Source organism: Dasypus novemcinctus, chromosome 5, assembly GCF_030445035.2.
Source record: "Dasypus novemcinctus isolate mDasNov1 chromosome 5, mDasNov1.1.hap2, whole genome shotgun sequence".
Lineage (NCBI taxonomy): Eukaryota > Metazoa > Chordata > Mammalia > Cingulata > Dasypodidae > Dasypus > Dasypus novemcinctus.
This window is the reverse complement of record NC_080677.1, coordinates 12165783-12182457: the sequence shown is the minus strand read 5'-3', so window position 1 is coordinate 12182457 and position 16675 is coordinate 12165783. Positions and strand designations below refer to the sequence as shown.

The window sequence follows — 16675 nt, the reverse complement described above, 5'->3', positions numbered from 1 at the left end:
CGGGAGGGTGTCCCAGAAGCAGGACTGCAGCGGCAGAGTGGGCGGTACCTTTATTGCCCAGAACCCACCCTCACTTGGCCTTGCCCTGGGCAGCCACGGCTTCCATGGCCTTCCGCACGGTCTCCTCGTCACCCAGGAACCGCATGGGCTTGGTGGGTTTCAGCTTCTCGTCCAGCTCGTACACAATGGGGATCCCCGTGGGCAGGTTCAGCTCCATGATGGCCTGGTCCGACATGTCTGGGGAGGGGGCAGTGCTCACCTGAGGCCACGCAGCCTGGCCCACCCCACCCCAGCCCGCCATGGGGTGGTCAAGGCCCAGGCAGGGTGGGCAGTGCTGGGGCTCCTGACCCCAAAGCTCAGCAGGCATGTCCTAGGCTAGGAGTCAGCAGAGAGCAGGTGTCAGATGGGTGAACAGGGGACGCCAAGGAGGCGGCGGAAACCTGACCCCAGCCAGGCCCTGGCCTGGAATAGCAGCCGACCTCTGGCCTTTGCACAGGCAGCCAGTTTGCCTTGCCCAGCACCTTGAGGGCCAGGGTCCTCGGAGGATTCTCTGGGGGGGGGGGGGGAGACAGATTTATCAGGGTCGAGGACCCTGCAGACAGGTGGGGGGGTGGGGAGGTGGGCACCGCCAACCTCGGGACTGGGGACAGAGCAGGGGCTTGGGCTGTCCCCTGCCCTGCCACTCTAGTTGGGTGGACTCAGCCCTGACAGTGGTCAGCCAGCTTGTCCCTGCACCTGAGAACCGAGGCCCACCTGCCCTGGCATCCCTGCCTGGCCCCTTCATGCTGGCCTGGGCCTTGGCTGAGGGTAGGGGGGAGGCCCAGCCTCACCAGAGGTCACCAAGCTGGTCCCTCTCTGGCTAGTGCTGCCTCTGGGCCTGGGAGTCAGGCCCCGACAGTCCAGGATAGCCCACGCTGGTGGCCGGTAGTGGGGTGTACACCCTCGTGCCTGGTTCACGCACATAAGCGTCACCTGCAGACCTCCTGTCAGCCCAGCGTGCACACCCGCGGTGCCTGGGCTCACTGAGCCCGGCAGGACTCACTCTCCAGGTGCTTGACGATGCCGCGCAGGCTGTTCCCATGGGCGGCGATGAGCACCCTCTTGCCTGCCTTGATCTGCGGGGCGATCTCATCGTTCCAGAAGGGCAGGGCCCGCGCGATGGTGTCTTTGAGGCTCTCGCAGGCCGGCAGCTCCCCCGCCTTCAGGCCCGCATACCGGCGCTCCTGGGGGGCACAGCGTTTGCACCCGCAGCCCCGCCCCGCCCGCCCCGCTCCCGGGCGCCCGGCCCACCTTGCTGATGGCGTTGTAGTAGGGGTGCTTCTCGTCCATGGGGGGCGGCGGCACGTCGAAGGAGCGCCTCCAGACCTTCACCTGCTCCTCGCCGTGCTTGGCGGCCGTCTCCGCCTTGTTGAGGCCCGTGAGGCCGCCGTAGTGCCGCTCGTTGAGGCGCCAGCTGCGCACCACAGGCAGCCACATCTGGTCCGTGCCGTCCAGGATGGTCCAGAGCGTGCGGATGGCGCGCTTCAGCACCGACGTGTAGCAGATGTCGAACTCCATGCCAGCGTCCTTGATGGCTTGCGCGCCCCGGCGTGCCTCCTCTGCCCCCTTTTCGCTCAGCTCGGCGTCGAACCAGCCGCAGAAGCGGTTCTCCTGGTTCCAGGTGCTCTCGCCGTGCCGCACGATCACCAGGCGGTGGGTGGCCATGGCGGGGGCTGGGGGCTGCGGGCTCGGCCGGCGGCGCCGCCCGGCTTTTAACAGTCGCCCGCCCCGCCCCCGCCAACTGCCACCGCCTTTCACGCCCGACCGACAGCGGCAGGTGGCGGGGGTGGGGGGAGCGTGCGGGAACGGGCGTGCGCTGGCGGGGAGGGCGTGCGCCGGGGGAGCGGCGAGGGGCCCGCCTGGAATAGTTGCGTGCGCGGCAGCCGGGCCAGGGGCCCCCCTGCCCGAGGGGCCCTCCGCGGCCAGCGCCCTTCCCTGCTCCTCCAGCGCAGGCACAGGACCCCAGCCCCGCTCTGCTCCCTCGACAGGCTGCGTTGGAGTGCCCGGGGGCCCGGCTCTGCGTGGGCCCTCCTCCCGCCCCCACCCGGGGGCCTCTGCTCCAGCTCTGCCCACAGGCCGGGAAGGGGTGAGGTCATCTCCGCAGCCCCCACGGGAGGCAGAGGTGACGCTTTGCGGAGGCAGGGGTGCCGCCAGGGAGAAAGGTCAGAGTTCACGGGAAAGGGCAGAGCTGGACCTCTCAGCCCGCAGGCGCCCCGTGCGCGCTGCCCCGGAGGCGGACGTGTCCGCCCTCCACCTTGGGAAGGGCCTTATGGGGCGGCCTGGGGTGTGTGGGGAGGGGGGTGGGGCACAGGCCAGGACTCAGCTCTGAGGTTTGGGGGCGCGAGGGTCGCTGCGGCAGGGGTCACGAAGAAATCACAAGGAACCCGGAGGCCAAAACGCAAAGCCCGTGGCTGCCGTCCCCACCAGGGGTCAAGCAGGGGGTGGGAAAACCGGGGACTTGGTTTTAGTGGGGAGAAGGGTGACACCAGCGAATACCATTCCCGGCAGGGCCGAGTACTAGGAGGGACCAAGGCAGGGGCGGCGGGGGAGGGAAGGGGGTCGCGGGCGTTCGAGGGCCCCTGAGTTCAGGGAAGAGCAGTGCCACGGAGAATCCGGCAACGGCAACGCGGCAGTGCAGGGAGGAGGCGAGGCAAGGGGGCTGCGCTGCGGGTCCCTGCAGGCCCGGGGGGCGTGGTGCAGGCCAGGGGCCCACGGGGACTGGCTTGGGGGGGGGGGGCGTTTCTCGGCTGAGGCGCCACGGAGGAGCAGCTCTACGGGAGGTGTGGCAGGAGTCAGGGTGTGCTACGTGTGAAGGCCTTGCGTCAAGGTCGGGAGAGGTCAGGGCTGGGGGAGGGGCCTAGCGTCTGGAGCTTGGCTTTTCTGCTATTCATTCAACAAATACTCAGCGCACTTCCTGTGTGTCTGGGTCATTCAAGCTCAGTGAGCACCAGACAGGATAAACTAACAAAAATATGGAAAATCCAAGCTCAGACATAGCCTAATCAAATTACTGGAAATCCACTAAAGACCCAGAAACAAACCCTAAAATCAGACAGAGGAAAAGGAAACATTGCACAGAGGAGAGGAACTCTTCAAAAGAATATGGGTTTCTTGGCCGGGAAGATGTGTGGAGCGGCCCCCAGAATTCTATAGCCAGCAGTTATGAAGATGAAGGGCAATCTCAGGTGAAGGTAAACTAAAGAAAAAGCCTCCTCATCAGAACACCTGCTCTAAAAGATGCTAAAGAAAGTCCTTCAAACAGAATGGAGATGATGCCAGGGAAAACATCAGGAATGAAGGGAGAATAACAAAAGTGGTAAACGTCTGGGTAAACCTAAGAGACTATTCTTTGCCTCTGGAATTATTTAAAATATATGACATCGAATGTGAAGTTCATTGATGCGGAGGGGGCGTAAACATATGTAGATGTGCTATACCTACAACTTGACCAGAGAAAGAAGGGGGTGAGGTTTCCACGTTCCCTTTGAAGGAAGTAAAGTTATTAACCCTAAGTAGACTATAAAAAGGTAAGTATGTATATTGCAATCCTTAGAGCAACCAGGAAGAAATAAGAATACAGACTTAGAGTCAGGAAGAAAGAAGAAAGGCAAGAAACATGAAAAATAAAACAAAAAGTAACAAAATGGTAGACCTAAATTGAAACATTTTAATGGTTAACATTAATGGTCTACAACCATTGATTGTCATTGACCATTCATGGTACAACAATGGTCTATGATATGCCAATTAAGACAGATCATCAGAATGGAATTTTTTTAAAAGACCCAATTCTACGCTGTCTACAAGAAACTAATTTGCATATAATGATACATGTAGGCTAAAGTATAAAAGGTTACACCCCATTCTGTGAGGCCAGTATTATCCAGACACTAAAACCAGACAAACTACAAAAAAAATCACAGACCAGTATCTCTTAGGAATATACATACAAAAGTCCTCAACAAAATACTGCCAAATTGAATCCATCAAATAAAAAATAGTGTACATCATGTCAAGTAGGATTTATACAGGAACGCAAAGTCATTTTAACATCCAAAAATCAATAGAATAAAGGCCAACAAAATCACACAATATTCTCAACAGATGCAGAAAAATCATTGCAAATCGATGCAAAATGATACAGGCACTCTGGAAAACAACTTGGCACTTTTTAATAAAGTTAAAACATGTACTTACTGTGTGAACCAGCAGCCCCTTCCTAGGTATTTACCCTAGATAAATGAAAACATAGGCCCACACAAAAACCTGTCTACACATGTCAAAACCTGAAAACAGCCAGATGTTCAACAGGTGAATGGCTAAACCAACTGTGAAGGATGTTAAAGAAAAGCACTGGGCAGTAGTTCAAGTGGCAGGACACTTTATTCAAAATGCTGCCGCAGGGGAGAGGTCAACAGCAGTAGGTCTGAACTCTTGATGAGCCCAGAGGTAGCTGGTTGAGTAACTGCTTCCCATGTATAAGGTCCTGTGTTCAATCCCTGGAGCCTCCTTTTAAAAAAAAAAAAAAACCTAAGAAAAGACTAAAAGGAAGGGAAAGGGAGAACTGGAAAACTGCTGAGAAGGGTCTGGAAAAGATCAGGGATCAGGCAGTTTGCAGTCTATCTGAGAACAATCTGTCCTGCGGGTTAGTAGTGCCTCATCTCAGGTGAGAGCTCAGGATGGGGTCAGGGGTCCACCCAGGGATGGGGCCCAACACAGGGAAGTCCACAATGAAGTTTGGACCAGTCTCCAGGGCAGTGTTAGGATGAGTACCAGGACAAGCAGGGGTCTCTTGCAAGGATTTACAAACATTTGTAGCATATGTTTTAGTGTGTCAGGCTGCTTAAAGTAGATATCATGAAATGATTCTGCTTACAGAATAGAAATTTATTAGCTTACAGGCTTACAGTTTTAAGGCCATGAAAATGTCCACATTAAGACATATCAATGGGCCCTTAATACTGATGACTATGCTTATGAACCTGTGTGCTTGATATTTCAACTAGGCCTAGAGCTGCAGGGTGCCTAAGAGTAACCTCCAGAAAGCCTCCATGTTTTTCAAGTGTGGTCACTCTCTATGCCAAACTCAGCATGTATATGCATTACCTTCTCCCCAGCATGGGACATGACTCCTGGGGATGAGCCTTCCTGGTGCCAAGTTTTGCCACCATCATCAGTTGGTGATACTAGAAAAAGGCCTTGAATAAAAGGGGGAAATGGTAAGGACAAATGAGTTTATATGGCTAAGAGACTTCAAAATGAGTCGGGAGGTCATCAGAGGGGTTGTGCTTATGCATGTCTTAGCAGGATTCCTAGAGACAGCGAAAGTAAATACAACCCCAGGACTGGTGCTCCTGAGGGCTATAGAGACACAGGTTCTACGGTCATGACAGATGGCTCTGGAGTTCAGTGCCCTGCCAGTGGGACCTACTGTGGAATTTGTGTTCCTGAGTGTGATGGAGTTGGACTCAGATGTGACCTCTCTACATATGCCTCTTCTGTCACCTTTACTGAACCTGCGATTGGTGTTGGGGTTTGTGTGGGCTCAGGAGACTTGAATCTCTGGATGGCCCATGTGCTAGCTGGGCCCTGAGCCTTAGCAGAGTTGCAACACCTACTCTCTGGTTTGTTGGACTCAATTAGGTCAGCTGACAGGGAGGTGAGAATGGTCAATCACCACACCAGGGAACTAAGAGAGTCTACAGCTGCAAGCAGGAGAAGTGCATTCATCAGCCATGTGGGATTTGAGCCCCCTCTTGATTTAGAGGTTGAGTAGACATCGCCATCCCAGGGTCCACACAATGGAGGAATATAATATGGATTGGAGTGGACTTGCTGGTATTCTACTATAGAACTGTTGTGACTAGTAATGGAAGAAATTGTAGCATTGATGTGGAGATGGTGGCCATGAGAGTTGCTGAGGGCAGGGAGAGGGAGAAAGAGGTGTTACATGGGGCATTTTGGGGACGTGGAGTTGTCCTGAATGACATTGCAGGGACAGATGGAGGATATTGTATGTCCTGCCATAACTCACTGGATGGACTAAGGGAGAGTGTCAACTACAAAGCAAACTATGGTCCATGCAGTGTGGCAGTGCTCCAGGATATAGTCACCAAATGCAATGAATGTGCCTTACTGATAAAAGGGGATGTTGATGTGGGAGGAGCAGGGTGGGATGGGGAGTGGGGTATATGGTAACCTCATGTTTTTTAATGTAACATTTTGTGTGATCTACTTATCTTTTTTTTTTAATGACAATTTAAAAAATGGGGGGGGGGGGGGGGGGGGGAAAGTAGGGATGCCCAAAAAAAGACATCATTAAGGCAATGCTTTCTTCCCAAAACTGGTTTCAGGCGATTCCTGGCTCCTCAGTCCCATGGCAAGGCACATGGCAGTGTCTGCTGGTCTCTCCCTTCCAGGTTTTGTCAATTTCAGCTTCTTGCTTCCCTTAGTTTTTTCTCTGTTTGAATTTCATTATTACAAAGAACTCTGGTAAGAGTATTAAGACTCCTGATTGAGGTAGGCCACACCTTAACTGAAGTAGCCTCATCCAAAGACACTACTTACATCTAAATGGATTAGATTTAAGAACATGTTTTTCTGGGGTATGCACAGCTTCAAACCACCACAGCAGGGAATATTCAGCACTAAAGAAGAACTTCACATGCAGGATAATATGCATGGCACAAAGGTATTAGCTGAGGTGGAAGAGGCCAATCTCAAAAGGTTACCTATAATATAATCATGGATATGATTTTCTGGAACTGGCCAAACTGTAGGGCCAGAAAAGGAAGAGATGAGTGGGTTAGGATGGAAAAGTATGTGACCACAAAGGGCTGGCCTGAGGGGTGCTCCAGGGCGATACCTCTGTTCTGTTTCTCCTGGTGGCAGTGTTAAAACTCCTAAAACCACACCAGAAAGAGGGCCAGTTTTCTGCTTGCTAATTTTAAAACACCTTCTTTCTCATGGTAAGGGGCCTGGCTTTTGGGTCCCTAAGATACCTAGGGTGGGCCGTTCCAGGTGGGTGGCACAGCCAGACAGAAGCCCTGGGGCTGGAGTGCACCTGGGGACTTGTGCATCATTGAGGACGCTGTGGGGCCAGCCCGCCTTGGTGCGTCTGTCCCAGGAGAGGATGCTTGACTGAACCTGAGAAGTGCAGAGCTGGCCAGGTGGGCACCCAGTCACAGCGGGCACAGGACACTGAGGCTACAGCCTGCCTGGGGGCCCCTGTGGCCGAGGGAGGGGGGCTGCCACGAGGACGCTGGCTGTCACTGGGTGAGAAGGGAAGGCTTGGAGGGCTCCAGTCCAGGGAGCCCTGCCTCAAGTGGCATGGAGAACTGCCCTTGGGGGCGAAGGCAGGTGAGGGGCGCCTGGGCCAACTCGGGGCAAGGCCTCGTCCCCACCTGCCTGCCCGGCTGATCCTCCTGGAACCTTACAGCACACCGGGCCACCAGCACCCCAGCAGCCACCTTGCCACCCCAAAGCTGACAGGCATGGGGCAGAGGCTGTGCAAGCCCATCCAGGTCTGTGGCGGTGGCAGAGACGGTGCCCAGCACTCAGCACTTTGAGGTCAGTGGTGTGGGTGGCCCAACAGTTGCCCTGGACACTATGACCCAAGGCAGGTGCCACACGGGTGCCTTCTCAGGGCCAGAGCCCACCGCACGGTGAACCCACGGCCACACAGCCAAGACTCCAGGTAGGCCCAGCACAAGGCCATGCGTCCCCCAACCCTGCTTCCCACACCCCACAGCTGGCCAAGGTCAGCTGACAGGTGGGCAACGAGCACCCCAGCGACGCCCAAGCCGGAGAGCAAAAGGGCCAAAGGTGGCTCGGGCGCCCTGCGGCCCTCCCAAAGCCTCAGCCCCAGCCAGAGGCAGCACGTGCAGAAAACAGCTTCCTTTAATTCCCTGAGCTCTGTGGGTCCCGCAGGCCCACCTGGGCGTGCCTGGGGACCTGAGGTCCAGCCTCGTGGGGACAGGAGACGGGGCAGCAATGCTAGGTCTGCCTGGAGGCTCAGCCGGCAGGGGCGCGGAGGCCCTGGCACCGGGGCTGCACCCTGTGGCCTGGGAGGCGGCGCCGGGGTCAGGCGTTCCTCTGCTCCGGGGGGAGGTACTCGAGGCCCAAGTGTCTGAAGATGTCCTCCTCGGAGACCGCAGGGAAGGACCTCTCCTGCAACGGGAGTAGGGCAGGAGCCTGCTGTGGGTGCACACTGGGACCCCGCGACAGAGGGGGTGGGGACGGCAGGGGCCACAAGAGTGGGCGGGCCCCTCCGTGGGGGTGATCTTGAGGGGCCTGGGGCCAGGCTGCGGCGTCCCACCCCGGGCCGGGGGCAGCCTCCAGAACGCGGCAAGCACCTGCTCCGGGTCGGACAGTGCGTGGCTGCTCAGCCGCAGCCCCTTCTCCTTCCGGCTGAAGCGGCGCAGCTCGCGCTCGAAGTGCTGCGTGAGAAGGACAGCGCCGTCACCGCCAGCGCCGCCCCGCCTGCCCCCACCCCCGCCCCTACCTACCTTTGAGCCGGTCCAGCCAAGCAGGGCAAAGGGGAACTGGCTGATGGGGGAGACCACCAGGTCCACCCGCACGGCCCTCCAGAGGCCCTGGGCGCCCCCAACAGCAGTTTCGGGGGGCAGCGGCAAGCGGAAAATGCAGAAACTCCTCTCGAAGAGGTCTATGGTGTGGCTGCGCCTGGCCCTGTGGGCGGCGTCCCCCAGGTGGCTGCGCTGGTACAGCTGGTACAGGAGGAGGCCCTGCGGGGCAGGGGCGGGGCTGAGGGGCGGGGGCGGGGCCCGGGCCCCCACCTCCCGGCCCGCGGCCGCTGCCCCCTGCCCCCGCCCCTTCCGCCGGCACCGGCACCCGGGCGGCCTCACCCGGTCCTGCCTCACCTGGCGCTGCAGGAGGGTCAGCACTCTGGGCAGCAGCCCCGCCTCCCGGCCCTCCTGGGGGTGGGTGAGCAGGAGGTCCACGTCGTGGCCCTGCAGCTTCCCCCTGTGGGGGTAAGGCCAACGGGGACACAGCCCACCGGCACCCTCCCCAGCCCCCCGAGTCCCACTCAGGGAGGGCGTCCTGCCTTGGTCACCCCCACTGGACCGCTGGCAAGGCCTCACCTCCGAAAGCCACCGGTCAGTGTGACGGTGGCGCCGGGCAGCGCCTGCCCCACAGCTGCCTCCACCAGCCGCTGCAGGGCCTGGGCCTCCTGCTGCTGCACCGGGATGGCCAGGTCGCGGTGGTGCTGCAGCCCTGCAGGCACCGGCCTCCTCAGTCTGCAGTGCCCACCCTGGCCCCCCGAACCCCCAAGCCCCCCCCACAGAGCTCACACGGGGGCGCCGGACTCAGAGGGGCGGCGCCAGGGCGCAGGAGCAGCACGACCCTGCCTGAGAGGACACCAGCCCCTCCCCACTTCCTAAAACTCAGTGCTCATTCTGAGATCGCTGTCATTTCCACACTTGCACCCTTCCCCTAGTGTAACATCTTGCACAACTGTGGGAGTCACCCCGGATCACAGACATTAGCGCAGCCAGTGCCTCGGTTTCCCCATTGGCAAAAGGGGACCCAGCAGGGGTAGGAAGGTCCGGCTGCTTGCTAACACCTCTCCTCCTCAGACCCCTTCCCCCGTCACTCAGGAATCTGCACCTCCCAGGGAGGGGGCAAGCCCAGCGGCGTGAGCCCAGAATCAACGCCTGCTGCGCTCGTGTGGGGCCCATTGGGTGGACCTGGAGGGGTGTCGTGGTCAGCTGAGCTGCGCCCAGCTCTCCAGCGCCTCGTTTCCTGCTGGGACCCCACATGGCCACTCCCCATGGGCCCTCCTCCAAAATAGCTCTGAAATCACCCCCAGTGCCCCACCCAGCCCCAGAGGGGGTGTTGAGCGACAAAGGAAGGGCACAGGTGGCAGGGCCAGGGCAGATGGCCCCCCGGGGGCCTGGGGCAGGGGGCTCTGCTGGGTGCCTCCCACGCACTGGACTTTCAACCAGGAGCCCAAGGACTTCCAGGGTTGCCCTATTTCCCCGTCTTTAGGAGAAATTACTTGCCCAGGGCGGTAGCCCCTCCGCAGTGGCAGGTCTAAAACCTGTGTGCTGCCCCACCACGTGGGGCACCCCAGGCACACGGGGACCCCTCCCCTTGGCCCGCGCAGGGCTGCATGTACTCCCTACAGGGTGGGCCACCAGACAAGCCCTCACCCGCCTGCTGCTGCTGGGTCAGCCTCTGGGGCCGCGTTCGGAGGTCGTCCAGGGTCCGCAGCCCCTCCTGGTACCACCGGTCAGCAGTCTTCACCCCAACGCCGAACATCTGGGTGAAGAGCTGTGAGGAGCCGACGAGCGAGGTCAGAGCGCAGCTCCCCGGCAAGAGGGCCGTGCTGACGCTGACCGCCGTCTCAGGTGCGCCGCCCCGGTGGCCCTGCGCGCCCCAGCGAGCCCCGCAGCAGCTGCCGCTCAGCGGTTTAAGCAGCCTGCCCAGGGCCAGGGGGCAGCACACACAGCGCGGCCCAAGCCCACGGCCCACCAGAGCCTGCGTTTCAACCCCCGTGCTACGGAGGCGACGCGCAAGGACGCGAGGCCACGCACGCCTGCTGGCAGCAGCCAGGAGGGCAGGGGGCCTGGGGCTGGACGCAGGGCTCTGCCACCCACCTGCCCGAAGCCCACTTCCCTCTCTGGCCTCTCCCCAGACCTCACTTCGCTCTTGCCGCGATTCCGACACAACCAGAGTCATTCTGCCAAGCAGCAGAGAAGTCTCTTGACTCACAGGAAAACCCCGCGCTCCCCAGCCGTAGGTGCTGGGGCTCGCAGTAGGAACAAGGGGGCACCAGCCCCTCGTCCCTGGCAGCTGGCAGTCAGGGGCCACGACTCCTGCTGCGCAGACAGGCTGTGTGCGCAGCAGCCGAGAAGAGGACCCAAGTCTGGGAGTGCAGGGCCCGGACTCGCCCTCCCTGATGACGGCCACAGCCCCTCCGCTCTGGGGTCTGCAGCCCCCCTTTTCTTGAATTCCCTGAGCCAACAGTTTTGAGTTGGGTCACTGAGTCTTACAAACGATAACCCTGAGTTAGAAGCTTCTATGGAAACTAGCCCAATGGTATGGTTTACAAAAATAAACTTTTAACTAGTAGTACCACCTTTCCTGCAGGCAGGATGCCTGGGGGCTCGGGGCACCCAGGAGGCTGGCAGCTCTCCAGCTCCAGGTGGTCCAGCAGGGACCCACCCGCTCAGGCGCCTCAGCTCCAAGGTCGTCCCCGCCCAGGCCCGCGTCACGCCCCTCAGCCCACAGCACCGCACAGCCCCCTCCCCAGCAACGCCTGCCCCACGTTCTTGCCCACCTTCCCTTCTGGGGATACCCCCCCACCGCCTCTTATGCCCTCCAGCTACAAACCAGGGTCTAGAGGGTGTCAGCACAGTCACTGGGGCGCGTGGATGGCGCTTGCTGGGCCACGCAGCGCAGAAGCGAGCAGCAGGGAAGGCCTGCCTGCCGAGCACCAAGGAAGGGCGACGACAACAGCCGGCAAGCCAAACCGGCCCTGGGCGCCCAAGAGGCTGCGCTAGGTTCAGCCCGCTCTTTAACAGGCCAGAGCATGTCATCGAGTTGGGAACAGTCCCTTAGAAAAAGCTCAATAAGGACAGGTGGTGCTGTGATCTAGAACATTCCCTGTGCTCAAAACCAGCTCCGCCTTCCCCTTCCCCACATCTGCCTTGGGGGTCGGGGGTCAGCTGAGCTGCTCCTTCCTCACCCCCAGGGGAGGCACCGTCTGCGCGGGCCCAGCCCTGCCGCACGCACCTTCATGGCCCGGTACCTCTCGGAGCGCCGCACCTGCTCCACCTCCTCGCAGGCCCCATGCTCCAGCACCTCCTGCGGGAGGAAGCACAGAGCTGTGCCCGCGGGCGACCAGGACCAGGAAGGGGACTGGGAAGAGCAGGGGCTGCCGCTGGCGAGCCTCAGAGCCCTGGCTGCGCGGGAGCCGAGCACCAGGCGCTGGTCTCTCAGGAACGAGGGCCGCTGTGTGCCCGCCACTGCCTTACACATCCAACGGCTGCGGTTAAAAGCAAAACTGGACTCGAGCATCTCTGTGTCGCGTGCATCCTCACAGGGAATGTGCACAGGTCAGCCTGACTCCTGTGAGCCAAGGGGCCCTCAGGGCAGCTGCACTCTCCCCAGGCCTGGGCAGCCCGATGGAAAACAATGGTGCCGAGGCCAGCAAGGAGTGGCCCAGGAGCTGGGCTGTCCCAGGGCCCACGTCGCCTGCCTCCACAGCTGTGCCCTGAACCCGAGGCCCTGCCTCTTGGTCACTGGGCTCCACGGCCTCCCAGTGAAGGACCTGGGACCCTCGCCCCCACCCACTCCCCCTCACAGCAGGCCCTTCCACACTTGTGCCCTACTTGGTACGGCAAGCGCGCACCTGGACAACCCTGAAGGAGTGGTCCCCAAAGTGGGGGAGGCCCTGCAGCTGGCTCAAGGCCATGACGGGCCCAGGAAGGGCCTTGAGCACCGCGGCTGCCCTGCAGAAGGAGAGGAGGCGGCCCTCGCTGCCCTCAAAGCCTGCTGCTTCTGCCAGCGTCTCCAGCGCTTCCTGTGGGGAGGGGGCCTGGGTGAGGGGCAGGGTGGGCGCCGGCCTGCGGCCTCCACCCCCCGGGGCAGGGACGGGGCAAGGCGGGAAGGTGGGGCGGGCTGGGCTCACCGAGAGGCGGGCATTGTGGTGAGTGAGGGGTGTGGGGCGCTGGCAGGCGTAGGGCAGCATCCGGGCTGGGCTGGGGGTCCCCTGCCTGGGCTTGGCCACCTGCAGGGGGCACGCCTGGGTCACGGGAGCCTGGGCTCTCCTGGGAGGCCACCCTCAGGTGGCCCAGAGCGAGCAGGCCCCGAGAGAACAACCAAACTGCTGGGGCAGGTGGCGGGGCTGTCCCGCAGAGGGGGCCGGAGCAGCAGCAGCCGGGGTACCCACGAAGGCCACCACGGTCGTTTCTTGCTGCTGCAGGTGCCAGGGGTGGGCTACGGTCCCCCTCGGTCCACCACGCCCCATGTGCTGGCAGAGCGCATTGTCCCTGTCTCGCAGAGGCAAGGGGACGTACCCACACCTCACAGGCACAGCCATGATCTGAACGCGGGCAGCCTGACTCCTAGCGCCCGCCCACGTCCCTCCACTCCACTGTGCCCAGAAACCCGAGGAAGAGCCACAGCCATGGGCCTCGGGGCCTCCTAAGCATGGGCTCCTGCTGACTCCAGGGTCACTTCACTGGGGTCACAGTCTCATGCCTGAGCGAGGAAGAAAGGCCCGAGCATGCTGAGTGGAGCCCGGTGTGCCCAGTGGGGAGGACGGGAGCAGGCCAGGGCCCTCGGGGCTTGCTGCCACGGCCTGCAGCCTCTGTGGCCACCGCCCTGGCCCGCTCCGGGCTCACCTGCAGGTGGTGCCGCTGCTCCACGGGCACTGGCTGCCCGGCTGCCATGCTCTCTGTGAACCAGCTCACATCCAGCAGAGTGGGGCAGGTCCACCCCGGGGCCGCGGAGGCCGCGTGGCGCTCCTGCCAGGCCGCTGCCTCAGCGGCTGAGGTATGCTCCATCACCACGTGCGTCACCTCGGGGCTGGGCCAGAGAGGGGGTACCTGAGCCATCCCGTCTTTCCCACTCTGTCCCGCACCCCAGACTCTGGCCCCTGGTGACCCCTCTGCCTGGTGAGTACCTAGTCTCCAAACATCACCTCCTCCAGAAAGCCTTTCTGCTCTGTCTCCAGGCAGATGGAAACCCCCAGCCCGGGAGCTCAGCCCGATGCTGAGAAAGCGCCCCTTAGGGCGGGGCCAGGGCTTCTAAACTCCACGCTTCAGGCACCGATCCTGGCTCGGGTCTGAACGGCTGCTCTGCCACATGTGTGACCCTGGGCAAGGCGCTGCCCTCTCCTTAGTTTCCCCCTGCTGTAAAGCGACCTTCCTCACAGGGTTGTGGGAAAGACTAAGTGAGCTTAATAAGCCACAGGGCCCGGACAGTGCCTGGCACACAATGAACTGCTATGTGGCAGTAACAGCTATTGTCCTCCTTTCTGCGTGGGTCTGCCCTTGGCAATGTTTAGGAACAAATGAAAAGGTCACAGAGACACTGCAGAGAGAAAGGCCCCTGGTTTGTTTGCCTTCCCAACTTCGAACCTACGGGAACCCCAGCTACTGCCTTTGCAGCCCCTCTTCTCACTACCCTTGATGCCCTCCCAACAGGAGGTCACCGCTCACATCACTGTCAGCCTTGGAAAGGGGCGACTCCAAGGGCAGAGCCCCCCAAGAGGCCAGTCTGGCTCATAGGACAAGAGGGGCCTCACCCAAGGCTGTTAGCAAATAATAACCAGCCCTGACACCAGCACCGCCCTCTTCGAAGCCTCTGGCGTGCATTCTCTCCTTTGAGCCTCACTACCTATCCTGTGAAACATCCCTCCAAACTGCTCAAGGCACTGTTAGGCAGAGGACACTGAGGCTCAGAGGAATGTCACGTGACCATGATGCGATAGGACTGACGTGGAATCCAAAACCTTGGCAGCCCCTCCACCCCCCTCACCAGGGGCCGTGCGAGTCATTTCAGAACCCTGAGTCTCAATATCCTCGGTTGTAAAGAAGCCTCATCAAAAGAAAAGAACGACAAAAATATCAAAAGGGCAAAACAAACTGAAAGACAATGTTTCCAGTGACAAGGGGACCAATACCCTTTGTATATGTGACAGAAAACAAATAGCCTGGTATTAAAATGAGCAAGAGATAGCACTCATAAAAGGAGAGTAGAAAGAAAACTTGTTTAAAAAAACATCAGTAATTGGAGAAACGAAAAACCAACAAGATACATTGAGATGATGAGCAAAAAATTTTCAAGAAATTAGTGCCAAAAATCATTAACCAAATCAAAGGAAAACTGAAACGCTCATGTTCTGCTGGTATTAGTGAAAACTGATCATCATTTCAGAGGGCAGTTTGGCAGTATGTGGCAGTTCTACTTCACAGCATTTATTCTAAGGAATTAAGTGTCTTACAAAATGGATGTTTCTCATAGCATTGCTGATGGTGGGGAAAAACTGGAAACAAGTTTAATGTTTGATAAGAAAATTAAGTAAGCTGACACAGTGATACAGTAGGATAATATTATGCAACTCTAAAATCCTATTAGGGAGCATATTTAATGCATAAGATGTTAATACTACCTTGAGAAAAAAAGTTACTTCAAAACTGAAAAATAAATGCTGAAACCAAATTTTCCACAGTCTCAGTGCCATACTATCCAAGTTTTAAATGGAAAGGGAAACTGTGGAGTAATGAAATTTTGGTTTTACTATACCTCTTGATAGCCAGACTTTTTTTTTTTTAATTCACGACAGCCTGTTTTTAACTCTTTGCTTTCCAAAAAAAAAAAAACAAGTGTAGAGATCCAGAGAGTTCAAGGGTCTGGGGTTCAAGTCATTTGCGCTTTGTACATGTAAGCCACGTGATCAATTTTTATACCAGTAAAATAAAAATTAAAAAGGTCTCGGGGCCACGTGAGAATAAGTGAAAGTGACAGGTCGGCTGCAGAACTCCTTCCCCAGAATTTCATCCTCTTTCCACCGTCACCGCTCTCTCGCCACGCTCTAGGGCAGGTGGGGCACCCCCGCGTACCGCCCGCTGCTGGGGGACGCGGCCCCGCTGGGGGTCACGGCGGGGGCCGGGCCGCCGGGGGCTGCGGGACAGCCCCGGCCGTGCGCACCTGAAGATGTCGAGGACGCTGAAGCCTTTGGAGAGCGCCAGGCGGGTAAGGAAGGCCCGGCGGCTGCGGCCCATGCGTGGCTCGGCCAGGAAAATGGCGACGCCGGGGAAGCGCGCCGAGGGCGGCGCGGAGGAGGCGGCACCGCCCGAGGCCCCGGCCAGCGCTCGCCTCCGCCGCCTGGGGGGTACCTGGGCCATGGCCCCCAGAGAGACGGCAGGGAGCCAGACGAAAGCCGGAAGGAAGCCGGAAGGAAGCCGGAAGGACAGCGGACGGAGGCCGGAAGGAAGCCGGAAGGAAGCCGGAAGGAAAGCGGAAGGAGGCCGCGGCTTGGGGCTAAAGTAGGAGCGTGGGAGCCCCGCCCCATGCAAATGAGGCCGCTCAGCGCGTCTCTCTCGCCGGAGGCCCCGCCCCTATGCAAATAGCACCGGGGGCACGCCTCTCAGCCGAGATCCGTGAAAGCCCCGCCCCTGTCCGCTGGCGGCCGGGAATGAGGGGGCGGCCGGGAATGAGGGGGCTGCGGGGGCGGCGGGGCGCAGGGACCCCGCCTCGGCGACCCTGCGCCCGGGCAGGGGCTGTCGGTAGAATGGCTTCGGGACAGCTGGCAGGCCGTTTGGAAAGAAAGAACAAAATAAATTCCAGATGGGTCAGATAATAAGTCTAAAAAAGAAACCAAAAATGTCCTGGAAAAAAGTCGAGGGATGTTTTTGTAATCCAAGTATGGCAATAAACTTGGAAACGGTAAAGGAGAAGAATAACAGCCTTGGCCCCGTACAAATTTTAAAATATCTATCAAAAAAACCTCTGTGATGCATTTTGAAATTAATCCCTGTAAACATAAAATTGTCAACAGAAAAATTTTTTTAGCTGTCAACAGATAAATAAGAAAAAGACAATGATCCAGTAGGAAAATTGGCAGCGAATGTGAAAGAAGTACTAGTCAATAAATTTACGACCA

At 59.0% G+C, this 16675-nt stretch overlaps 2 protein-coding genes across 6 annotated transcripts; both read right to left on the bottom strand.

Annotated features, from left to right (window-relative positions):
• Window positions 1–33: 33 nt before the first annotated feature.
• On the bottom strand, window positions 34–1759 carry PGAM2 (phosphoglycerate mutase 2). Its single transcript, XM_004461789.5, has 3 exons — window positions 1291–1759; window positions 1043–1223; window positions 34–237 (listed from the first exon to the last, which is right to left on the bottom strand). Exons 1-3 carry the CDS (start codon window positions 1702–1704, stop codon window positions 71–73), a joined length of 762 nt encoding a protein of 253 aa, XP_004461846.1. The 5' UTR covers window positions 1705–1759; the 3' UTR covers window positions 34–70.
• Window positions 1760–3686: 1927 nt separating this feature from the next.
• Window positions 3687–16068, bottom strand: POLM (DNA polymerase mu). 5 transcript variants are annotated; one of them, XR_011648777.1, is made up of 13 exons: window positions 15721–16026; window positions 13410–13593; window positions 12695–12793; window positions 12416–12586; window positions 11797–11868; window positions 10212–10332; window positions 9141–9273; window positions 8919–9021; window positions 8547–8783; window positions 8394–8477; window positions 7975–8208; window positions 5146–5237; window positions 3687–4548 (listed from the first exon to the last, which is right to left on the bottom strand). XR_011648777.1 is itself a non-coding variant. In XM_058296707.2 (11 exons), exons 1-11 carry the CDS (start codon window positions 15915–15917, stop codon window positions 8122–8124), a joined length of 1488 nt encoding a protein of 495 aa, XP_058152690.1. In that variant the 5' UTR covers window positions 15918–16068; the 3' UTR covers window positions 7921–8121. The 5 variants fall into 5 exon arrangements, 4 of the variants coding, with proteins under 4 accessions (XP_058152690.1, XP_071071157.1, XP_071071158.1 ...); XM_058296707.2 differs by lacking the exons at window positions 3687–4548; window positions 5146–5237 and having other exon boundaries at window positions 7921–8208; window positions 15721–16068; XM_071215056.1 differs by lacking the exons at window positions 3687–4548; window positions 5146–5237; window positions 8394–8477 and having other exon boundaries at window positions 7921–8208.
• Window positions 16069–16675: the final 607 nt, after the last annotated feature.